General features: G+C 37.2%; 1 protein-coding gene across 1 annotated transcript in view; it reads left to right on the top strand.

The window, feature by feature from the left end:
- adcy1a (adenylate cyclase 1a) overlaps positions 1-27,365 on the top strand; it is a 55,018-nt gene that overhangs the window by 11,715 nt on the left and 15,938 nt on the right. Inside the window, exons 3-9 of the mRNA XM_066676013.1 lie at positions 4,614-4,732; positions 9,207-9,318; positions 13,701-13,828; positions 16,956-17,114; positions 17,984-18,125; positions 23,659-23,814; positions 27,024-27,218. Of these exons, the coding sequence (XP_066532110.1) occupies positions 4,614-4,732; positions 9,207-9,318; positions 13,701-13,828; positions 16,956-17,114; positions 17,984-18,125; positions 23,659-23,814; positions 27,024-27,218 (1,011 nt within the window). The remainder of the gene's footprint in view (positions 1-4,613; positions 4,733-9,206; positions 9,319-13,700; positions 13,829-16,955; positions 17,115-17,983; positions 18,126-23,658; positions 23,815-27,023; positions 27,219-27,365) is intronic.

Below are 27,365 nucleotides of genomic sequence, written 5' to 3'. Positions count from 1 at the left end.
CACAACAATGTCATTTTGAAAGTGTCCCAAAACCCCTGGGACCAATATGTAACTGATAAGGCTACTGTCCACACCCAGGTGCAACACATGACCAAGTAGGAACAATAGTGGAGCAAAGGAGGAGCTAAGAGCAAAACTAGTCAATGACAGGAGCATATGGGGAAACAACAAGAAAACAGGAGAGACAAGATAAAAATAGGGAAGGTAAAAAGAAAACAAAATAAGACAAGATTTTACAAAATACACAGGACAGGAGCAGAACATGACACTCAAGAACACTCAATCAAGATGAGATAACATTACTGATCTTGGAGGAAACGGTAAAAGTACATCATTATGACTTTGCAAAGATTCTGATTGCAGTGCTGAGCTGAACTACTGAATATTTAAAATTTAAGTTAAATTTAATTGTTAGTATTTAACTAATGCTGGTCAATAAAAAATGAAATAGATGAAAACATATTAAAATATGTTGAAATAAGTTAAACATGCAATATATTAAAATATGCTAATCAAACTATTGTAAATTATTGTATTGCAAAATATTGTAAATTAGTCTGTAATTTTTACCAGTCTATAATTGTCAGTTTAATAGCAGCTGTAATTCATTTTCACCAGTATAACCACTCTAAAAGTAATATATGTATTCCTGTGTTGTGTTTATCCTGCTAGGAATAGTGTTTTTACAGCTGTACAAAATGCTTTGATGCCCAGTATCAAAGCTACACTGGCAGAAATAAAATCTTTAGTTAAAACAATCTCAGATAACTTGACGTTTGTGCATGAGCCAATCTACTCCATTGTGTCGGCGCCAGTCTCTTCTGTTATTTTGTAGCCTTTCTGACTGTGTTTGAGCTGCCACACAATATTATGGGAAAACTGAGGCAGTGAAGGATAGATACACTGCCTGAAAACACTGGTCAGATGCAGGAACCTCAGTGGGCTGCTTTTTTTTATTTTATTAAAGCTCCATTTGGAATTGACTAGCTGCTACTGCTGAAAGCTAATGTTCATATATAGAAATCACAGTACCACTTTAGAATAAACCTCACTTATAAAAGTTTATTAATGGATTACAATCAATTTATTAATGGAAATTAATTAGGATGTAAATCCATTAAAATTATTTTTAACACATGGATAGAAAGTGCAACAGTGAACTGCTGTTCACCAAAGAGTGAACCCACATCCACCTCAGATCTCTGGATACATACCTTACTCTGTCAACGTCAGCACATATTTGTTAATAGGTTTAACCATTTAACAACCAAGTTTAATCATTCAACCTCAGACAGAATGTCTTTAAAGCACTGTCAATAGATAATGTGGTGCACCTTAACGTGTGAAATGACCAACTTCATATTCTAAAGTCTTAACTTATTCTTTACTTTGACTTTTTCAGTAAGTTCTGTCAATTTAAGTATTAGACAAACAAGATGTCACCGTTTCCCTTTTTATCTCTGTGTTACAAATGATTATTAATGACCTTTAATGTATTTACATCCTAATTAATAAACATGCATCAAACAGATTTTTAAACCATTTATACATATTTATATATGTAGTCTTATTTTAAAGTGGTACCGAACTCACAACTGCAGTTATCACATGGTTTCAAAAAGAGCCACAATTTTAATTCTTACCTGCTGATGTTGTCTTTATATGTTTTCTTTCGAGAAAAATAACACGGAATGTAAGGAGCCTGTAAATGACTAATCAAAACTACCAAACACATCAGGTACCACAGTTTACCACCCTAACCTCTAGGATGGTGTTTTAGGGACACTGTTGGATTTTGAGAATTGTTTTGTATGATTTCAAGAATAAAGTCAGTATTTCGATATGCAAATTTTTATATTTTGAAACATTACTCCAGAATTTCCAAAAACATTGCTTTTTTTCTGAGAATAAAATCAAAAAAATTTGAGGAGCAGGTCAATAATTCCAGAGATATTGTGGTAAATCTTAACTTTCTGAGAATAACTTGAAAGACAATATCTATCTATAAATGGAACAGTGTTTAACTTTTTATACCTGAAACCCAAGTGATTTCTGTTAATTATCGATTGGTATTTCTTAACATCACTGGTAGAGTCTGTGCACAAGAAGCAGTGTCCTTTTTAAAGACAACCATGGAAAACACTTCCCAGTGGGAAAGATAAGTAAGTGATTTTGGTCAGTGCAGATCTGGAGAAGTCTGAACACAACATGGCAGTCTGGTCAGCTTTATGTCAGTATTTAATGCTTACAACAATCTTCACATCTGCTAGGATTTTAGCAGATGTGTCTAAAGGCATGTGTATACAGCTTTTATGGAATGATCTGGTATAATAATACATGACTGTACAGTATGAAGATGTGCAAAACAGCTGTGTTCTCCAGCTGGTTGTGTATCAGAAACAGAATTACACTGATACGTAAAGGACATCAAAACCAAAAGCAAGTTCAGTTGACACATTGGTTTTTCTCAAACAGCTCTTAAGGCCTCTTCGAGCAGGTGTCCTGACTCACTGCTAGCAACACGCTTAATCAAGAAGACATTTATCATCTGCTTTTAGTAACGCGTGGTTGATGATGAACTGTAAGCGTTTCCACGGAAACTTACCTCTGCCATGCCAACCAACTCCAGCACCGAGCTGTGATCTCCCACTGATATCGCCCACTTAGCAGCAATCAGAAAGTTAACGAGCCAACCCTCATCAGCCTCCAAACACATGCACACCCAAGCATTCCAACACACTTCATACAGGCTTTAAAAACAGATGGATAGACGGATGAATAGATAGGTGCATGGATGGGTATTTGGAGGGATGATTGGATGAGGGCATTAATGGTTAAATGATGGATGAATTAATACATGGTCGAGTTGATGGGTGTATATATGGATGGGTGGTTGCCCTAAATAGATAAATAGATATTACATAATGAAAACGTGTGAATGCATAGATAGATGGATGCAGGGATGATAGAAGGATGATGAACACATGTATGATGTATGGATGGATGCTTAGATAGATGAATGTTGGGATGATAGATGTATAGACGGATTGATTGATTGCTTAATGAACACAGATGGTAGATAGGTGATGAACTAAGGGGTGGTATGTCGTGGATGCATTGATGGATGATAGGTCATGAGTAGATGAATGGCTGTATGGATAGATGTATGAATGCAGGCATGTTTAATAGATTATGGTAGGTGGATTGATTAATGAGCATTCAAATGAATTAATACATGTATTCGTAGGTAGATAGTTCGATGGATGGATTCTCCTTCTACTAACACTTTTTTTTATGAAATGATGGAAATACTGTAGACATGAGCTTGGTCAGTGTACTGCAGGACTAAATTTCTGGGTTCAGGGTGGCATCAGTATTTCTAGCTGTGACTGTACCTGACAGACAGTAATATACTGTAACGAGTCCCTGTAAATAGCCTGTGGTGCCCATGTCAGTGCCATGTCAGGGGTATAATGGTCTGTTTACTTTCTGTTGCTGAAACCAAAAGAAAAAAAATCATTTTGTGGTTATAAATATTTTATTACAGTGGTACAATTTGACTAATGATGCTTTAGAGTATTGTAGCTCGAGGGAGCCTGCATATGGATTTCTGGATGTGAACCATGAGTTCCTGAAGCCACTGACTTTTACACATGTCCTCAGTAGCTGAAGCACAAAGCTCTAATGAAAATTATTTTGACTTTTTTACTGAAACGCAATGTATTTCACATTAGTAACTGATTGGCTTAAATCAGCTTTTGCCCTATTATTATTATTATTTATTTGTTTATTTTCAGAGTAACAGAAATATTTAGTGAAAGCTATGCCATGTTGTTTCATAACATATCATATATGTTGTTGAAACTGTTAAAAAAAAAAAGATTAAGTAATGTCATAATTAACGTTACCAGTATTTTTTAATAAAAACAAGGCAAAGTCATGTCACTACCACATGTCACTACAATACAACTTAATGAAACACTGAGTCTAAATCTTAAACCTACACTGAACCTTAAACTTAACATGAGGAATCACCCTAACATTATACAGGTAATTTGAGCAGGACCATGCGTCCCAAGCTGGCAAATGTGTGTAGGCTTGGAGCTGAGTTGGCTACAACAAAACACTTTACTTACTGTGCTAGATTTGGTAGTGCTACTAGTGCAGTCACAGTACAGTGAGTCTCAGAGAGGCTATGTTTAGTCTGACACACTGACACTGTTCTGTAGCATTCTGACAGTTTTGATGAAAGCGATAATAAATGTTAATTTAAAGGAAATATTGTATTTTGACATTTTAGAAGTGGAGTATTTTTCTATGCTGCACCACTAATAATGTGAGTGTACTTAAATATTTGATCACTCGAAAATGATATTTTAGATCATTTTATCTGGTGAAATTATCTAGAATGTTTTCAATAGGCTATATTTAACTGAAATCTGCCAAAATTCTGTTAAATGTAGTAAGACATTACATGGGATAAATTTACTATCAACATACACGGGACTGATGTACACACTACAGCACATGAACAAATGCGGTGTGTGCAGTAAAGGTCAGTGTAATGGGAGGGGGATGTTTATGCAAATCTGTGCTTATCATTCCTCTTACAGGAACGCCTCCTAATGAGTCTGCTGCCCAGAAACGTTGCCATGGAGATGAAGGAGGACTTCCTTAAGCCCCCAGAAAGAATCTTCCACAAAATCTACATCCAGCGCCATGATAATGTCAGGTACAGAGATTGAGAGGGTGGGGGTGGTGATTCATTGCCTTTCTCTGGGGGTCTGAAAGCCTACTTACAATACCTCAATACTGCACTCACCTCTGGAATGGAGCTAATTGACAGTTCATTGAGTTTTTTGCACACTGGGCAATAGGTGTCAGTTATATTGCACTTAAATGGGAATTTGAACACTGAGTGAGTCAGCAGGAGTCAACAGCTCTCCACATTTATACGTACACACACACACACACACTCCTGAGCCTGGCACCCAGCCAGTGCATGCACAAGACCCAAAGCTATCGCTATCCGCTGAAGAGCTGCTCAATTAACTCTCACTGCCCACAAAAATACACTCAGAGAGAATGAGAAAGAGAGAGAAAGAGAGAAGTGAGGGTGTCACAGCATATAAAGCAAATAGGTATGGATATACAGCGCACAGGCATGAAAAATACACGCCCACACATACACACACACGTACACATCAGATACATTTTACCTTAACGAGTGATGTGTGACTTTGACTATGCTGTAGAGTGTTAGACAGTTGCTTAAAGAGAGTTACTTAAAAAAGGACTAATTAATGATACTAAATACTTCCCTCAATCTATAATGAGATGTCAAATTCTTTACATTCTAGTTTCAGTAAAGCTGCTAGGCGAAGAATGCCATTGTAAAAACTGCTAAATGACACTGAATTGAAATCTTCAAAGTCCAAAATAAACCCCAGCAGCCATTCAGTGATTAAATTAAAAAGGAAATAGCCAATCATCGTAAACATCATTTCAATGGCCTTTCATTAACCATGGCTTTGAAAAAGCCAGCAATAATGATTAAAATGATTAGTGGCCAATCTTTCTGAAAACCCAGTAACTAGCAAGTAGACATAATATCCTTTTCTTCAGGGGTCTTTATTAATCAATCTCATATTAGTGTGAACTGACAGGCTTTATACAGTATTTACAGCTCATTTCTATAATCAGTGTAGTGCTTTTTTTGTACTCACTGCTCTAACTCACAACCAGTTCACAACGTCAGCTGTTGTGGCACACACACAGACAAATAGTTTCAGATGAAATTTTAAATAACATTTTATCTTGTTACTCCAAAAATATGAGCTAGATCTCCACACAAGAACCCCCAGCAACTGTAGATTTCCTGATTTGGTCTCAAGGCTGACATAGAAAAAAATGACCTCTTGCCCCATGGGTGTAATCGGAGGTGTCCTTCCACTGACCGCTACTGCTGTACCCTTGATTTAAGCTTATGATTCCCTGCAATATGGCATGTCAAGGAGCAAAAAAATAAAAAATAAAAAAACCCTAGCACAGATTGCAGATGTTTAGTTCAAGGTGTCCTTCCTTCACTTACTTTACATTCATGAGTATCAGGTCACATGTTCTTACATAGAGGACGTTGAACATGTACTTTGAAAGCTGTGGAGGTTCATCCATCATATTAACTGGACACTGTGGATTGAGCAGTATGTCACCACATGTTATAAATTTGGATATCTGTAATATCGCATTGTTGTTATTGTTGTTATGTTGAAACTTCACATATTTTAAATGACTGATACAGAAAGTTCCTATATTAAAGGGGATACAGGGAGCTTGGTACATGGAGTATACCTCATTTTCCAAAAATCAAAGCCATTCTTCAGAGCTGACAGAAGGAAGTAGAAGACCTTGAGTGCGTAAAGGCATGCAGGCACAGAAGCAGGATACAAGTGCAAACTGAATTTATTAGAGAGGTCCATGGTGAGTTATAAGAACAAAATTATTAACAGACATCAGACTGAACTTGAAAACACAAGTTTGGACTTAAGCCCAATTTATACTTCTGCATCGACATGAACCCTACGCTTGAAGCGCACCTCTCCAGAAATGTACGCGTTGTGTGTGATTGATCAAAATTCGGACAGACATTGTTTATGCAGAACCGAGGTAGTACAGAAATACGAACTCCTCTCCTGCACACAGAGACGCAGACAGCAGCAGATTCATAGCAAGAGACTTCTGCAGACATGGTGTGGGCTTTAAGGATCGATAAAAATGTTGAACAAAGGAAAATACAGAGGTCATTCATTCATTCATTCATTCATTATCTGTAACCACTTATCCAGTTCAGGATTGAAGGGGTTCCAGAGCCTACCTGGAATCATTGGGCACAAGGCAGGAACACACCCTGGAGGGGGCACCAGTCCTTCACAGGGCAACACACACACATTCACTTACTTATTCACACCTACGGACACGCCTTGTATTAGTTACTTTCCTGGCACCTTGTGTAAACTAAACAGTGCCCTACTTGCTATATAATGCACTTTAAAGACGTAAATTCAACTACACCACTATATTGTGTGCTACATAGTGTAGAGGAAGATGTTTGAGATTCAGCCCTAGTGGTGTGGCGGTGTAATTGCAAAGCGACGCAGACACCAACACAGAAGTATAAACACTCACGACGGCGGCGTAGGGCTCTTGCGTAGCTTATGGCGTAGGCACTGCATCAAGTCAACGCAGAAGTGTAAATCGACCTTAACACCAGACTTGAAGGCTCCTAGGAACTAAGAGAACACATAGGGATCAGAAATAACACATCAGACATGACACAATCTGTTAGCAAATTGCAAGCCTAAGGAACAGGACAAGGACATTGCAGAGAACTGACCAGTCCCGGGGTGTACCACAGGACCATCGATGGGCAAATGAGAAACAATAGGACCAAGGAACCAAAAAACACACTATTATGTTTTGAAATGCTGATGTAAAATGTAAAATCTAAGCATTTTAAGAGAAATTTTACCTGTTTACATAATTTAGATAATCATAATCCTATAAATAGCAGTTCTAGCTGATATGTTCTATATGTACAGTGTGTAATAATCTATTAAAATATATTTTTTTGCACGTTTGCATAAAATTACTGTTTATATTTAAAATCAGTTTAGAGTATATGTTCATTTATTTTTACATAGAGAGTAATATTAAAAAGCATGTAGTTTGACCAGGGGTATGTCTGTTTTACTTATGTTTCAGAATATATAATCAGCATTGTTGTTTTCAGTTAAGAAAATAGATTATAGCTGCAGACTGTTTACGCTATGTCCAAAAGTTTATAGTGAGTGAGTTTATAACCTTCAAATATAAGCATTGTCACTAGGAGGGGTGGCTCTGGAGCAGCAGCACATGAGCCTAAGGTCATAATGTTCAGTGCCAAATGTGGACAAAGGGGTTTAGAACTTCAGTGCATTGATCTGTGGAACAGTGGAATGGTGTTCACTGCACTCTTAGTAAAACTGTAATGGTGCTCTTAAGGATATGTCTGCAAGTACATTTAGATAGAGAACATTCTGGTACCATTATACTCTATACTCTTCTTTTCAAACCTAGGCTTTTTATTTCTTAGTTTTTCTATTTTAAACATTTATAAACACTGAAAATGAAAATGCAGTGTACGCTTAGGGATTTTTTATATTTGAAAATGCGTTTACACTGTACCTTTTAGAGAACAAACGAACACCTGTACACTTTTTTTGATGGTGTGGAGTGAATGAACACCAGTGTGTTTGTGACCATCCAACATCAGTACCTGACCTCAATATTCTCATGGCTGATGCAATCAGATCCTCACAACATGTTCCAATGTCTAGTTTAAAGCCTTTACAGAAGAGTAGATGTTGTGGCCATATTACCTATACCAGGTGTCGGCAACCTTTACCACTCAAAGAGCCATTTGGACCCGTTTCACACAGTAAAGAAAACACTGCGAGCCACAAAATCCTTTTGAAATTTTATACGAAATAACACTGCGCATAACAGGTTTTTTTTTTTGCCTTTGTGCTATGTATAAACAAACTATACTGTGTTACATTTATGAAATTAATGAACGACTGCAGAAAAATGAAATAACATTTCTGCATGCAACAAAACATTTGTAACTCCGAAAAAAAAGACGTTGTGTTGACGGTTAAGTAAAATACTCAATGTCTATTTGAGTCCTTGTAGTAATGGGGGGGAAAAACGCCGAACTTAAATTATCCACTGGCAGTAAACAAGAATGCTGTCCTCTCTTCAAGAAACCGCACACTGGCGGGTGTTGCACATTGGAAGTTGTGACGTATTAAGAGCGACAAAATATTTTAAATATTAAAATATTTTAGATGTTACAAGATCCCCATAATCTTCATAGAATTACATTTTGAAAATGAACGAACCAAAATAAAATACATTTTAAATAAATACATAAATAAGTAATTATTTTCAAAAGCTGAGCCGCATCAGAGGGATCAAAGAGCCGCATGCTGCTCTGGAGCCGCGGGTTGCCGACCTCTGACCTATACCATGACTTTATGAAATGAGGGTAGACCTGCTTAGAGGGCAATTGGAATTATTACATTTGGGAATATTTTAATTAGTGAATTTTGTAATTGATTTATTTCTACAACAGGTAAAAACTATCTTCTGTTCCCCTTTGCTTTCAGTATCCTGTTTGCAGACATTGTTGGGTTCACTAGTTTGGCGTCTCAGTGTACAGCTCAGGAGTTGGTCAAACTGCTAAACGAGCTCTTTGGAAAATTTGATGAGCTTGCCACGGTAAGAGTCCATGCTAGTCTTTATGTGTGTATTTGTGTTTGTGTGTGAAAACGTAGGCACAGAGGAACAGTGCATGGCAGTACTCTTATCTGCAGGTACATGCAATGTTTTAATGTAATTACATGGGTTCTGACCATGATATCTACATATCAGTATCAAAATCTTTATCCCCAGCACTTCATACATTAACTCCATCACTTGAGCAGATGGTTCTTTATCTGTACTGTTATTATGTGCACAATGAGGTTCATACGGTGATTGTACATTTACTTTATGGGTTTTTAAGGTATAACTATTGTGCAAAGTGTATATACAGTACATTTGATAATGGAGACTGTATTCAGACATTTCTTTTTCATTTTATTTTATAATGAAACTTAATATTATCCCCTCTTTATCAGATTTATTTAAAAGTTTGTGTCCCCAAAATAATGTGTTAATGTGTTATGTACACATTAAAACTTTCATGGAAATTCAAATATTTTGACATAACCCAAGTCACAACATGACAAAATACTGAGAAAAGTGTAAACAGATACAATGAGGCAAATCACGCAAATAAACTGCTGTTGTTCTCAAAACAATGGCCTGGTCACCACAGAACCAAGTTTTTGATATGTTTATGTGGATTGTAAAACTCCCAGTTCCTGTTCAGAGTCACAGTGGGTCCCGAGCCTACCCAGAATCATTGGATATAAGGCAAGAGCTGATTCTGCCTGGGGCACCAGTCCCTTGCTGGCCTTTACACATTAACCAAGTGACTCACACTCACACCGGTCAACAACTTCCCATAGTCAGTCAACCTAGGCAAAGAGCAGCCACAGTAAATTTAAATGTAGCTGTTTAATAATGAAAAACTGGAATGTAAACACATAGCAGTCTTATGTCTTGTTTACTATTGTTTAGAATTGTATAAAACAAAAGTGTGGTATATATTATGGATTTTCATTAACATTATTGTTAATGCTGTTATTTATGCTCTGTCCATGGTGCTGAAACAGCTCAGTGCTGTCCAAGGTTTTATGTGCTTTTATACATCTATCAAACACAGTTTATTAGCAACACTTTTTGTTGTAATAATTTAAGCACATTTTGTGTCATTTTCTCAGCTACTCTATATAGTTCTTCTACAAATACTGAGTGTAGCCCACCTGTTACTCTGCATACTTTGAAAATTCACTTCTACCCTGATGGTCAGAATTAGTGGATCAGACACAGCCATGCTGCTGATGTTAATAAATACTTTAGTGATATATCCAGCCAACAGCTTTCTGTGGGCAGTGTCTGATGACCACTGATGAAGGGCTAGAGGATGATCAACTCAAACAGAACAGAAAGAGATGACCTTTTGTCTCTGACTTTACATCTAGGTGTCTCTAATAGAGTGAGCAGTGAGTGGACACAGTGTTTAAAAACTCCATCCACTGATCTGCTCATACCAATGCGACACCCACTAACAGATCACCACCAAGACAGTGTCACTGCAGCACTGAGAACCACCCACAACCCAGATTTTTGTAGTGCTTCTGTGGGGGTCTTGACCGTGCAAGAATAGGGTGAAAGGTGGCTAACAATACATGTAGAGCTGCAGATGTACAACATTTTGTAACTGCAGATTTTCAAAGTAGACCTATGGGCAACAAAGCAGATCATATTAACAGTGAATATAGATATAAGTAGATCATTTTAATATGTTAGCTGATCAGTATATATTTTAGTGTATACTGGTTCATTTAAGCAGATGAAATGTCAGCAGTCATGAGATAATACAGGAGATATATTCAGGGTAGTGTCTCATGTTGCTTAAATTAGCATCAGTGTCCTACTTTACTGAATGATAGCTTACCATTTTCCTAGATAGGTTTCTCCTTATTTTGCTTCTGTTGTTCTGCTGTACTCCTTCTCAGATTAAATTATTTCCCCTGTTCCTAGACCCCTTTTTTAATCATTACAAACTACACCCTCTGCTAAATACAGTTGTATGTCAAAATAGAAATTATTCCAAGTTTGAAACCCTGGCAGCAGCTGGGGAGTGTCTCTCAGTATGTATGTATGTATGTATGTACATATGTGTGTGTGTGTGTGTGTGGGTGTGTGTGTGTGAGAGAGAGAGAGAGAGAAAGAGAGGTGAGAGGTGACAAGGGGTTTCCCATGGTCTCTTTTTATACTAGGACGGCAGATGGTACCAAACACAGACACACACCGTTTCTGTGTTTCTGTGAGTTGTGTGGATATTACATATTATTTCATTCATTTTATCCCTTACTCTAACCCTAATCTTATTCTAACCTTATGTAATAATACTGTCTAAGAAAGACATTGCAGCTTAATGCAGACTAAAACTAACTCTGGAAGCTTTATTACAATACTGTCCCCAACACAGGTGATGGACGTTAATAATCAGGAGAATTAAACAGTCCAAACAGTTTTTGAAAAGGAGCTAAACTGTCACACAAGGTCAGGTGGGGGAAAGAAGGATTCTAGGAATTGAAGCCTGAATGGGCAAGTGAAGTGCAAGATACCGGCAAATGATGGTATGACACCTTGAAGCATGTCTCCACCATAAAATGTAATATGATATGATTTGGGTCCCCACAAGGAAGAGAGGTGCCCACAGAGTGAGTGTATAAGCTGGTTTTGGTCCCCACAATGTAATTTATAACTGGCACACACACACACATACATAATCCAGCTTTCTCTTTTGAAATGAATTTCCCCCTTTTCCATTTTTTGTGCTCTGATTCCCTCCGGCTGAAAGGCCAAATTATAAAACGTCCAAATTAATTTAATACACAAGTGCCCCGTGTTCTTTTCTTTTCTTTTCTTTTCTTTTCTTTTCTTTTCTTTTCTTTTCTTTTCTTTTCTTTTCTCTTCTCTTCTTGGTTGCTATTGGTTGAGTCTATAGGTCTCTATGGCTGTGTTCACGTTACCAGGTTGAAGTGACCCAAATCTGATTTTTTTTGCCATGATATAATACAAATCTGATTTTTTTTAGGGCTGTGTGGACATGTCAAATGTAGTCAGATTTGAGTCACTTTCATATGTGCCCCTAGATCTGGTACGTATAAGATTTGTTGGCATGTGACACAAATGTGAACAGTCAGATCAGATTTTGCGCATCTTTTTTCCTGTTAGTGCTGTCGTCATCAGCAAGCAGTGGCAGTGATGTGCAGGATGTGTCTCAAATGGCTCTTTGCTTCCTACATAGTGCACAGTGCAGGTGATGAATTTATGGCTTCTGCACCAAAATAATGCTCTGAATGTTAGAAAAGGAGCCATGCAGGTGATGAGTGATATAAATGGGTTTGTGTTAGACATATTGCACAGTGTGTGGCTGTAGAAGCCGTCATTTAAGAACCTATATCATGCACAACACAGGGCTTAGGGGTCCATTTGCAAGGGAACTGTATAAATCTATCAATGTGAGCATGCTGTTTCAGAGACAGAGTTTCAGAATTCACATTACAGACAGATACAGGTCCATTATATTTCTGAATGTGGACCATAAAGATTGCCACTTGTGATCTGACCAAAAAATCTGAATTGATGCATAAAGCTTTTAATGTGAACACAGTCTTATACTAAAACAAAGAAAAGTAGTTACATTTGTGGATGTAAATATATGATTCATACAGTTTGATTAAAGTTTCTTAAGCTTGATGGCACTCAAATGGATTTATGGATGATTCGTACTTTTCACTGATTCTGAAGATAGATAGATAGATAGATAGATAGATAGATAGACAGACATAGATATTTGCCTTTTGTTTAATTAATGCCATTATCAAACATGTTTTGATATTTTGCTCTTTCTGAGCCTGTGTCTTTAAACTTCTCTCTCTCTCTTTCTGGCATTCTAAGGCATGAGTGGGAGGAATTCTACTTCAATAGTTTATCTTAGCATTGTACAAATTCTCTCTCTCTCTCTCTCTATCTCTCTCTCTCTCTCTCTCTCTCTCTCTCTCTCTCATTCTATTCACTAGGTTTTTTGGCCTATCCTCTGAGCAATGGGATATCCCTTACTCTAGTGCAGCATTTTCTATTGATGTGCAAAATACAACACGCACATATAACACATGCACACAGGCACGCATGCAGAGACACACACTCACACACAGACACACACACACACACACACACACACACACACATATGTCCACATGCTCTCATACAGTAACCAAATCCATTTCAGTCTGAGCAGTATTTTTAATAATGTAATTGATTTCAGTGGAAAATAAATATTGATATAACAGACAAACTGGGGACATTCTGTCATTCTGATGCATTTATTATAGAAGCATTTTCTTTTATTATTTCCCTGTATGTATGTGTGTGTTTTTTTTATGTGTGTGTGTGTGTGTGTGTATGTGTGCGATTGACAGGAGAACCACTGTAGAAGGATAAAAATCCTGGGGGACTGTTATTACTGTGTGTCAGGTTTGACCCAACCCAAAGCTGACCATGCGCACTGCTGCGTGGAGATGGGACTGGACATGATCGACACCATCACGTGAGTGTGTGTCCATTTCTGCCACAAACATGACTATTACATAACAGACATGGTCGTAGTCCCCAGACCCAGACAAATTTGTGGCTGCATCTGCGGTCACTGGCTTGCATCAAAGGCGTGTAGTGGAGATATACGAAACAAGCTGCAAGTTTTGCTATGTTTCAAACATAAAGAGACAGAGCAAACTGGGGAAAAACCTTCTTTAAAAAGTATTTTAGTGTCTAGTTTCCAAGATTTCATTAGGTTCTTCACATAAAGGCTTTGACCTTTAGAACTAGGCATCCAAGCCAGGAATAAATAAGGGACACTTGTTTTTGGAGTGTAGATTTTTCAAAGTGAACGGTTGTTGAAGTGCAAGTTTACTGCCTTTTCTAGAACAGAAGACAAATACTATTGTAAAGCTAGTTGTGGTTTGGATTTGTAGGGAATGTATCATCCACTAACTCAGTCCCAGTATATTAAATGATGCTGCCAAGTGGGAAATGGGTTGTGGTCTGGCACATGCTTCTTGCAAAAGATGTGAGCAGTCAACCACCACACACTTGAAGGAGAGTGCTAATTGCCAGTTCTGTTACATCATCTTAGCGATGCCTGTGTTGGCTAGCATTATATTAACTGGGAGAGAGGCTGGGCCATGCCATTGTTTACATTTAAAACCTCAGTAAAGCATGAGTTACAAATTGCATTTTGCCTCTGAGGTGTCCTTGCAGAAAACTGCAGTGAATAATGTGCACTAAAATCTCTTGACAAATGATCTTTGTATGAAAAGCAATTAAACTGCAGACTTGCGACTGTATCAGGGATTAGAAGAGTTTATTTGATCCATTAGATGAACTTTCAGTCGTTAAGAAACATGGTAATGAGACAGATCCTTGAAGTGTGCTATATTAGGAATGTGAGATAACTCTTTACTGGAAAATGTGGTCGCTGGAGCAGCGGAAGGTTTCAGCAATTACTAACTTCAAAGAGAAATGATTTTATATGTGCTTCTGTTGTAGCCTAATTGATGAAGGACTGCATGTATTGTTCAGTTGTGCTGAAACTCAGCCACAGACAGCATGCTCAGTGTCTTGTGGGTGTATGAGTGAGCGCTTCACTGAGATGCCAAGTCAGATAACATCTTCCAAATGACCATAAGCTTCAAACAGTCACTCAGATTTGACTTTTTCTTTTCTTTATTAGAATTTAGTCTAGGCTCTTGAGTGGTAAAGAGGTCTAAGCATTGTCCTCGTCACCTGGAAAGTGCTGGTTTGATCCCTGGTGATGCCTCATCCATCATCCGTCACGTCAAAAATGTGTATTTATGATGAAAAGGAGCACCCCATATGTTCTACCCCATATACGTCCTACATTATGTTCATTTATTCATTATCTGTAACCGCTTACATCATGTTTCATAGCTATTTTATGATTAGTATGTATTACAGAAACAGTGTTGTGTGCTATTGTGAGAGAATGTTATTGTTAGGGTCTTGCTGTATAGGCATCAGAAATCCACATATAAATCCACCAATGTTGAGTTATAACAATCTTTTATTCATAAGTACAAATTCATATTGAGAACTGACTGCCTTTCCCAACAAACCTGGTGCTCATTAGCATTTTTCTTATGTTCATTTATATTCCTGTGTTAATGTATGACTTAAAGGGATTATGATTTATTTTGTAGTAACTACTATGAAACTAATATGAAAATTATGCAGTTGTGAATGGAAAAATGGATGACTGGAGGTGTTCAATAGACTAAGTAGCACCTCTCTCAAAGGATTAATCAATCTTTTTCATTTTCATGTACATATGAATAGTCTCAGTGACTTTGCATCTTGTGAAAAACTATGTGTGTGAGTGTGTGTGTGTGTGTGTGTGTGTGTGTGTGTGTGGATCAGTCTCATTTGCAACAACGCTGGATTGAGTTGCATTTACAAGGCAAATTAGCATGTTTACCTTCGGCGGATGTTATGCTCAGACATTCTGGACTTGATGAACAGCTCTTTAGTTTTGTAGTTAAGGCACACCTCCAAGTGTTACCTACAAAGTATAATTTGTCTCTTTGGTATCTGTTACAGCATGAACCATACTGCTTACTGCACGGTAATCAAGAGGCTGAGTCTGTAGCAAACATTTTGAATGGCTGTCCAACACCTAAAGGACTTTGAATTTTTAGACCTGATCGAATTGTAAACTTAATAAGTAAGGAGTTTGTATCTATGTATTATTCACAAAAATCGAAATTCATGTGAATGGAACTGTCAACGTAGAGTGGTTTTTGAGTTTGAGCCAGGAGGATTCACAAGTTGATTTTAGCCAGTGTCTGAATACTCCTGATATTGTTCTGATTAATGAAGGTAGGAAGAGTGTGATGATTGTGGAAGTGGGGTGTTCTTATGAGGAATATATGGAGTTGTGCTCTCCACTTCTAAAGTTGTAAAGTATCAGCCGCAGATGGAGATTCTTAATGCAAGTGGCCATTCACGTAAAGTGTTTGTCTTGGTGTTTGGAAGTCTAGGGCATGTGCACAGGTTGTGTGTGTGTGGCCTACTGATTGTAGGACTGGGAAAGAGGAAGGCAAAGCAGATAGTGAAGTACTGTTCTGTCTCTGCAGTTAAAGGGGGCCTGTTTATCAGGAGAAGACACTGTCACCTGTATCCATGAAAAAAGCATACTGTGAATTTAACCATGAACTGTGTAATGACTCTGAACCATTATTTGTGTTTTATTTAAAGTACTGAACTGTGTGTATGAATGAAGGTAACATGACAGCTCAGTCAGTAGTCATTTTGTCCTCTAGTCTATTAGATGGCTCTGGTGGCTCTCTTATCACCTCTCACAGGTACACACACACACACACACACACACACAGTATCTTTCACCAACTGTCTTACCAACACACACATACACACTCAGCCATGGTGTATAGACAGAGAAAGAAATGCAGGATAGATTGGGTCCCCCACATGAGTCAGGCCATTTTTTTAGGTTTAGTACAAAATCTCTGACACATCCAGGCACTTGGTGTCAGTATAATGGCACATCGCTGTTATAATGTAACATGAACAGACATGAACCTGTGTGTTTTTATGTGCATTTGTGTGTGTGTGTGTGTGTGTGTGTGTGTGTGTATTAACAGGTCAGTTGCTGAGGCTACTGAAGTGGATCTGAACATGCGTGTGGGTTTACACACTGGCCGTGTGCTGTGTGGGGTTCTGGGGCTGAGGAAGTGGCAGTATGACGTATGGTCAAACGACGTCACCTTGGCCAACATGATGGAGGCAGGAGGACTTCCTGGGTCAGTTTTAGCATTGGCACACAGATGTTTTAGCTTGAAAACAAAGTCAGCTCTGACAGAAAAGCCTGGACCTGGCCACTCACAAATGATAAATCAATATGAATCAAACAAATCCGAATTACAAATTAAATCCGTTTTACTTTTTCACAATGTGTTAAATCCAGGAAATACATATGATCAGTGAAATAATTTGTGGGGAAATTCCACATTTAGTTTGTTCCATGTAAAGTGTCTTAACTTATTTTCACATTAACTATTATATATAATCTATTGTAAAATACTGTAATTAAAATGTGGTATGCAAATGTTAATAGACTGCCAAGTCACTGCTAAGAGTTTTGTATGAGGATCTGCAGAAAGTTGCAGCAGTATAAGCTTTTGTCCTACCTTTGGAAATAAATGGTGTGAAACTCAGTGATGCATCAGCCATCCAAGGCCAGAAAGCCACTCTGGGTGGGTAAAATGTCCATACTTCTCCTCCCATCAATTAGAATCTGGCTAACCAGCATGGACATCTGTTAGCTAGCATAACAGATTTGGGCAGATGGAATCTTCTCCAAGTGTGATATGATGTCAAGTGGCATTTTGTTAGCAGCAGTTCAAGAACAATCCCATGCCTGGCTTCACATTTCTAGGAGGAAGAATGGGCTTATCTCACCCTCCCGGCTTGACAGCACTGTGGGAGTGTTAACTAGCTTACCTGTGGAATCAACAATGAATAAATTGGGTTGAGGGCTGGGTTAAAAAATATTCCAGTATGAATAATATACGAATGACACTCCCTGGCATTGACTTTATTCGTAGGGAGGTAGAGTGGTCTATTGAACAGAACTTGAGTTAAGCTAAAGTGTTCTGTGTGTCCTCTGCAGTAAGGTACATATAACCAGGGCAACCCTGGAATGTCTGAATGGAGATTATGAGGTGGAGCCGGGCTATGGCCATGAGAGACACGCCTTCCTCAGCAAGCATGCCATTGAGACTTTTTTTATTGTGCCCTCACACCGACGCAAGGTAATACAGTTACATACACACTGACATTTTCACTAGAGCCAGAAACATTTATACGTACATAAATTGAAAATACTACACCGTGTATTTTTTGTAAATGTTACCTTAATATTTACCTTAATGATTAGCAATCATGGTATCACAAAAATACTTCAATAGGAAAACACAGCTCCTACCAATCATGAAGGGGCCTAATAAGCTAGGGTAACTCATGTGAAACCAGTACACAAACCTTCACACTCTTTATGCACCATTAAGTATGCTTTAATAAGGGAATTGGGATATTAAGCTTATGTAAGATGTATTTATCTGCCAGTGGTGATACAAGTGCAGATACATTAGTACTCCTGTGTCAACATTTAATAAAGTTAATAAGCTGGGTGATTTTTGAATTAGTCTGTAGTGCTATTTCTGTTGTGTTACAACAGCAGCTGAATATGTGCAGGCATTTGCACATAACATACCACAACATACAATACATACAATAAATTACATACAATACATCAAATGCAATACATTATCTGGTAACACTTTATATGAAGGTTATCTAGCACATTCATAATATCATACATAAATGCTTCATAACCTATTCATCAATGATTAAATCAACATTCATAAAGTAAACATGTTTTACATATATTACATATATTGATATCAGTATTTCGTTTAATTGTGAGACACGTTTTCATAATAAAAGTCCTCGTTTTTATTTTGAAACTCTACGTAATTTATAGAGAATCTCTTCATTTCTGGACAGCCAAAAAAAAAAAAAAAAAAATCACCTGGCTTTACCTGGCTTTACCTGACTTTACCCCTTAGGCCAGAATGTGATTTGTCACATAGGTATTTTGTAGACTCTCAACTATTTTTACTGATATATTTTTTTTCCTAAGCATTTTTGCTTACTCACTGACTGACTCCTAATGTAGAAATGTGCAGAGAGTAAGAACTGTTAGTTCAGCCGTACTTCACAGAGAGATCTTAAGGTGGTGCTACTACACCGTCTGTTGTTAGAAAAATTAGTTCGCAGCTGGACTCAAAGAACAGTAAGTTCTTCAGCGCAAGCCGTGGCAAATTAATAGGAAATAAGGCAGAAACATGCTCCATTTGTGTATTTTAGTGGCTGAGTTGGCCAGAGCCTAGGCTCAGCGTTGGTTAGTTCACAAGCTCAGCAGGATGTCTCAGAACTCGGCAACATTAACACATATATTATATCTCACAGAGACAGAAGGACTGCTGAATTTGTCTTATTTCCCGTGAGTGTATGTCTTTGTGGTGGGGAGACATTTTTGGGCATTAGTGTGTGTATAAAACTCCATATAGCTGCGCACAGCCACATTAAATGTAACGTGTTTTACTCTGACCTGTTACATTCAATAAATAAGTAACTGTAATTCTTAAAATCCACAAAACATTCTTGGTCTTTATTGTTCTTTGGTGGTAGATTATCTAGAATTTATCTTTAAATAAAATGAACAAGAAAAACACAGATGCCTGTGTTATATATCATGAACAAAATGTGTGCTCCTTTTATTCATTTCTACATTTAGTACTTGCCCTCCATATTTTATGTACAACACACTCACATAATAAAAACCACATGTAAACAAAGAAATACCTCTGTGACAATCGCTATATGGCTAATGGGGGTCTGGCAAAACTAGGCTTGCCTAGTTTCTCTTTGTTTTTAGTGACGTTTTTCTCAGTTATGGTATTTTAGAAGGCACAAGATTTTTTTTATTTGCATTACTTCAAAGTATAATCAATTTACAGCTGCCATTCATCCAGTGATAAAAGTTAACGATTTGACATTAAAATTTAATTTGTTTCTCTTAATGTCAATAACTGTAGCCAAGGAACATGTCTAACAAGCTAATGCTAGCTTACACTAATATTTATATTAATATTCATTCATTCATTCATTCATTCGTTCATTGTCTGTAACTGCTTATCCAGTTCTGGGTCGTGGTGGGTCCATTCCAGTGCAATGTTCCCAGCAACCAAAATAGAACATTATGGGAACATTGTAAGAAGATAATTTTGCAACGTTCTAGTAATATTGTAAATGGTGTAAATAAGGTTTAGGTAGCGTTTTTTTTTTTTTTTTTTTTACTTGAAAAAAGTAAAAAAGATTCACGTTTGAGGGAACATTCCAGTGCATCGTTCCCACAACCAAAAAGGAACATTAGGGGAACATTCTGAGAATATAATTTTGCTAGCTGGGAATCTTATTGGGCTTAAATGTGCATGACTTGTGAATCACAGCAGGAGAGTGTGGATTGATATGTAAAGCGAACTTGTCCCAAATGCAAGTTCCACTTAAAGATCCACATAATATGCATTTCAGTCAGGTTAATGAGGCTTCTATCACTTTTTAGGTAAAGGCAAACCAAAACAAGATTATTTATAAATAACATTTTTTTTATCAGCACCCTGAGTAAGTAAAGTCAAAGTGTTATGTATCACTGGATAAATGGCAGCTGTAACTCAGTTATGAAAAAGAGGATTAGGTAAGTAATAGCTCATGAATGAATGCTAATGTACGCATTCATGAATGTGAATTATGAATGTTATGTAGACATCCTTCATAATACAATGTTACACTTCATGAGGCACATGCATTTGGAGAAGGACCATAAAGACAATGGGGGAGATTTTTTTTTGAAAAGCATGTTGTTATAGCAATAGCAGCAGATATATTGACATAATGGAGGCACAAACCCTCTCATTATACCGTGGTGTGGCTGCAGTATCAATGACTCAGTTTTCCTGGCCAGAGTAGATTATCACCAGAGCAAATTAGTTGCACAAAATAAACATTTATTAATAAAATTATCTCTCCATCACGGAGATATTTTTGTTTTTTGGTTCAAGCTTCCATTATTTTACAACTGCTAAAACCCTGTGCTTTAGCAGTTAGCAGTTAACTACAGTATATTCACGCACACACACACACACACACACACACATATATATATATATATATAAAATCAGACATTAGTCTCAAATGTAGTGGAAATATATTATTTAAAGGCTTGATTTGTTCCCACAATTTAACAATCCGTTTCCTCAGTCTAAAAATCTGTTCCCTTAATTTAATAATTTGTTATCTTGATTAGAGCTGTGCCATATCATATTGTTTGCCATAATACCGACATATTTCTTAAAACAATAAAAATCAGTGACAATCATGATGTTCTGATTTCTTTGCATAATGACACAGCAAATATTCTGTATTTGTTTTGTTATTTACTGTTTTTGTTTTGTTATTTAAGGTTACTTTTTGTATAATTGTTTTTCTTTTGCTGTTTATATGCAAAGATTTTTATGCTACATTATTTTATACAAAATAAGAATCTTGGTTATTTACTGTTGCGTACAAAATAAGCCATGTTTACTGATTTCTTTTGTCATTACTTTATATTTGCTTTTATTATTTAAATATTATTAAAAATTTTAATAAATAAAACAATTTAATGCAATTAGTATATATTAAATATATTTAATTGAATATGATTAATATTAATATAACATTTATTTTGCTGCATTAGTGTGTTCTTGAAATTAATAAAAGTCTTTTTAAGTGCTTTGTTCATATCTCCAGGTATTTCGTTATCGCCAAAACACCCAGAAATATTATGATATTATTTTAGGGCCATATTGCCCACCCCTACTCTTGATTAAACAATTCAATCCCTCAATTTTTTAATCCATTCCTTCAAATTAAAAATTCTTTCTATCAATTTAATAATCATTTTCCAGGCAGACACCACAGTGGCTACAATTTAGGATACTGGTTTGATCATCCATTCATTCCTTATTTACATGTTATGACCACATATTATAGAAAAAACATTACTTTTTTCTAGGTTGTATGTAGCAAAGCATGTGCTGCGAAGTAAAGGTAATATAATTCTTGTTTAGTGTTCATTTAAAATTAACAGCCTGTTTATCAATTAAATTAAAGTTATAGCAAATTGCCATGCAGTGGGATGGAAACAAGAGGCAGCTGCCACTTTTTTCACAAGCACTTTTAATAACCTGTTTTATATTAGCCTGTCACACTCTCCTCCCCACTACACTTGGCACTAGCTTTATTATTTCACAAGAAAATTACATTTATTGTGAAGTTTGTGGCCTGTAGGAGGTTCCAGGCCAAAACGTTTAAGTTGAAGCAATTTTTAAAATTTTGGTACGTACTATAATTGATCCTGCTGTCTAATAACCCATTTGCATGTAAGATATGTTGAAGGGATTACAAAAACAAAACAATGTATTGTTTAATAGCCAAAACCCAAAGTGTGTAGAGATTAATAATTTTTTTTTAATTCTTCTGTGTGTGTACTGCATATCATTCCCAGTAAATACACTGAATTTGGGGCACCACTATGCTATGTCAGGGTATTTAAAAAGTGAAGGGAATGGATTATTAAACTTAGGGAAATAATAATTAAATTGAGACAACTGATTATTAAATTAAGGGAACAAACTCATTCATTGTCTGTAACTTCTTATCCAGTTCAGGGTCGCGGTGAGTCCGGAGCCTACCCGGAGTCATTGGGCACAAGGCAGGAACACTTCCAGTCCTTCACAGGGTGGCACACACTCACACATTCACTCACACCTATGGACACTGGAGTCACCAATCCACCTACCAACATGTGTTTTTGGATCGTGGGAGGAAACCGGAGCCCCCGGAGGAAACCCATGCGGACACAGGGAGAACACACTCCTCACAGACAGTAACCCTGAGCAGGGCATGAACCTACAACCTCCAGGGCCCTGGAGCTGTGTGACTGCGACACTACCTGCTGCACCACCGTGCCACCCAGGGAACAAATTAATTCTCAAAATATTTTTTCATCTTTAGTCTTTAGGGGCTCCATACAAATGCATTGGCTGCAAATTTTGCAGTCACATTACAATAAACCACCGTGCTCCTTCACATGTAGATACATTTGTTCCTGAATATATAAGTATATATATATTTCTTTATATAAGTGATATTAAAGAGGTAATGGTAATTGTACATAGTTTGGTGCATATATCACAGTTCCATGAAATGCCACTTGAGATAAATTTAAGCAATACTAAGCATATCAAGAATCTCCTGTTTTTGTTTGCTCATCGCGTTTCCACCTTTGCATCTTTGTCAGTGGTCTGTTTGAAATGCGAAACAAATTAATGGTGTACGTTTATCAAAGCCATCATTTGCATGTGGGCTCAGACAACCACATCTACATTCTCGCAAACACACACACACACAGGCACCCATGCACTCACTCACTCATGCTCCTGTGCTGCCATTCACTTTGACCTCAATCTGCAGTTCCTGGAAATGGAGTCATTCAGATAAGCCTGTCTTTATATCCTGGTTTATTTTTATACGCTTTATTCCTTTTTTTCCCTCTTCCCCGGCTTATGGTTCTTTTTTTAGACATTAGTAGTTTTAACAAGTGCTGATACTGTCTGTACATTTCCTATTTTTATACTGTTCATAAAAAAGATCTCTCTCTTTCCCCACCACATTTTGTAGATATTCCCGGGCTTGATTCTGTCGGATATTAAGCCAGCTAAGAAGATGAAGTTTAAGACGGTCTGCTATCTGCTAGTGCAGCTCATGCACTGTCGGAAGATGTTCAAAGCTGAGATTCCCTTCTCCAACGTCATGACCTGTGAGGACGATGATAAGGTGTGTGTGTGTGTGTTGTGTGTGTATGATTATATGCTTCTATATGCACATTTGTTTACGATTGTGAGATGGTTATTTGGATTGATTTAAAGCTTTGGAGGATTTTGTCTCAGCACACATGACATGCACATACGTAAGTATACACACACACACACACACACACTGCTTTAATCTGCTCTGCTCCCTGACATTGCTCTTGAAGTTGAGTGGATGATTGCAGACTCTTAGCTGAGAAAGTGCTACAGAAATCATGGACCAATCAGATTTAGTGTGTGTGTGTGTGTGTGTGTGTGTGTGTCTGTGTCTGTGTGTCAGTATGTTTTAATTTTAACACACACAACTTCACAGAATGTTAACAGATAAAAGGTAACAGAATTGGCAGTTTTGCTTTTGTCTATAGAAAAAATTATTATATTACTTTAAATGTCTTTAAAGGTAAATAAATATACTGTGCACACTGTTTGATTTTATATTTTTTAACTGGGTTCACAATTTTATATTTATATGTTAGTGTGAACACCATGTTTGTTGTTGTAATAACATTAGAGCTGGGCTGCAGGAGGACAGATGGAGTGAGTTGTTTGTTGTGCAGAACAATGTACACAAAAGAGGTACTGGGGATGAAATAAAATCACCTAACAGAAAAATGTCTGCCTGACAAATAAGACCTAAATTACTCCAGAGCAGTACCTTTAATGCCTACACAATACTTCAAATGAGAGATAAGTATGCTATTATCTATGGTGTCATTAGCAGCTGTGGGATCTAAAAGCATAAGAATGGCAGAATCTACTGAACTAATAGCTAGTAAAATATCATTAAAAACCCTTAAAAGCACAGTTTCTGTGCTATGGAGGGCTTTAAAACCAGACTGGAATACCTCAAAAAAACTAATTTCTGTCTAAAAACATTGCAGTTGTGTCAATGCTACTTTCACCAATTTTTTGTAAAGAAGTAGAAGCTTAGAAATTGGTCTAAAATTAGACAGTACAGAGAGGTCTAGATTAGGTTTTTTAATCAATGGTTGCACTAGTGCATTTCAATTTGGTTGGTATGATTGCTGAGGCAAGACCACTATTCAAAATGACTTTGAATGCTTGGTCCAATCGGGGTGGCGGGTGGGGTGAGGTTTGAAGCGGTGACGGGAAGGACATCAGTAGGACAGGCTCAATGTTTCAAATCACCAGCAATTTAATTTGAGAGAGAGAGAGAGACTCAAACTGGTTAAAAACAGCAGAGCAGGTGACTTTAATAGATGGATCGTAAAGTAGTGGTGTGATGGAAGATCTTACATTAGGACCTCTGTCTACAAAAAAGTGTAAAACTTCTCACAGGTGTCAGAGGACACATCACAAAAGACAGATGGTAAGAACAGCATTTATGTTATTAAAAAGAACATGAGATCATTATTAAAAACTATAGTAGAATAACAAATGTTTTGGTCAGTCTTGGCCATTTTCTGATATCAAAAGACACCTGCAACTTTTTTTTCACCTTGCGTTCAGCCAATGTTCAGCTTGGGGTTTGGAATGCACAATTTTAACAGGAGTGACTGTCTAGAGCATTTTGGAAGGAGGAATACAACCTTGAACTGAGCCACATTTGAGGGGTTAAAAATACATGAAGCTCACGGTTTATAAAAGAGGGAAGAAAAATACATTTTAATTAATTCAGGCATATGATCAGAAAAAACAGCATCACAAACCTGGATGTTAAAAACAGGATCTAGTGTTTGCCCATGCTCTTGCTTAGGATAAGTCACAGACTGTCTTTGTTTGTGTACTTCTTATATATAATATATAATGTGTGTGTGTGTGTGTGTGTGTGTGTGTGTGTGTGTTTGTGTTTGTATCTGTCTGTGTAAATTTAGAGCATTATTTAGGTGTTGTGTTCTGTGTGTAATTAATCTTAGGTTACTCTATTGAGGGCATCTATCTGAGTGTTGGTGTGTGAACATGTTCCTGTCTTGATTATCTCAATACAATAGCTCAGGACACAGAGCGCTGTAATGAATACTGAGACATATTTGGAAGAGGCCTCAGTGTTGCAGTTAAGTGGCAGCTGCCTTTTAGGAGGATTAAAGTGCATCCACTCATCATTATACTTTGATCCTAAGGTGACAATCAATCATTATTGATTTGGGAATTACATAATCAATTACAATAGTACTCAGAGCCCTCATTAGTGTCTGAAAGGACTGCCTATTTACATTTTAGGGCACTACTGAATGTGTTGCCATTTTTTCCGAGTGTCAGAATTGTAATGTATAATTTGAGCGTGCTTTTGGTGGCAATGCAGTCTCCCACAATGCACGCATAATTTATAGTAAACATCATAGATCACTATACAGCTGAGTGTGGACCAGGATGCATTGCCAGTTTCGTTGTTACTAAGCAACGCTCAGTGGAAGTGTGTGAATTTACTTATGATTCTAGCACTATTTATTGAACTAAATAGTGCTTCACTATGTATAGTACAATACCAATGAGGGAGTAGGGACTTGTTTCATTCACAGCCAATTATTTGTCCAAACTCAAGTGCCTGGGGTTTTTTTAAATGTAAAAATCCCCAAAACCTTTATATATTGATTTATTTTCAAAATTGTTGTCCAGGAACACACCCTGGAGGGGCGCCAGTCCTTCACAGGGCAACACACACATTCACTCACACACTCACATCTAAAGACACTTTTTTTGAGTCGCCAATCTACTAACTAACCTACTAATGTGTGGTTTTGGACCGTGTGAGGAAATCGGAGCACCCAGAGGAAACCCACGCAGACACGGGGAGAACACACCAAACTCCAAAAAGCACACTTGCTGTCATTAACTCATACAAAAATAGACAATAAAACATCAGTTGTACCCCGTGCAAGAATAATACTATATCATTAAAATGTTTTTTTTTTCATGATTTATTTAAAAAAATAACAGAAACTGTGCACTCAGTTTCTGTTTAAAAAAAATAAAAATAAAAAATCTATGTTTAAATTAGGCCTCTGTTGAGGATGTTAGAAACTTTCAAAATAAATAAAGCCTGTAGTCTGACCAATGATGACCATTCCAATCCTTGGTATAGGACTGCAGAGCCTGCAATTACTTTAGTTGATTTACTTTACATATTATAAACAAATCTGAATTCAGATTTAAATTATAATTATGTGAAGGAGGTTTACACTCTTACTGACTGTGGCATATCTCTCTTTCTAGAGGAGAGCTCTACGCACTGCATCAGAGAAACTGCGCAGCCGCACCTCCTTCTCAGCAGGAGCACTGCACAACTCCCCCGGGACTCGGGTCAACCGCTACATTGGGCGACTAATCGAAGCCCGGCAAACGGAGTCAGAGACAGCAGACCTCAATTACATCACTCTGACCTACCGAAGCAGAGAGAGAGAGAGGAGGGTGAGTGCACCCTCTACACACAAACACACACACGTTTGTGTCCATATGTGTCCTTGGGTTTGAGAAAGGTGCTATATAAATTGAATTTATTATTATTAATATTATTATTATTATTATTATTATTATTATTATATGTTATGGGAACAT

This window comes from Hoplias malabaricus, chromosome 7 (assembly GCF_029633855.1).
Source record: "Hoplias malabaricus isolate fHopMal1 chromosome 7, fHopMal1.hap1, whole genome shotgun sequence".
NCBI lineage: Eukaryota > Metazoa > Chordata > Actinopteri > Characiformes > Erythrinidae > Hoplias > Hoplias malabaricus.
The sequence above is the reverse complement of the archived record's forward strand: the minus strand, read 5'-3'. Positions and strand labels throughout refer to the sequence as shown.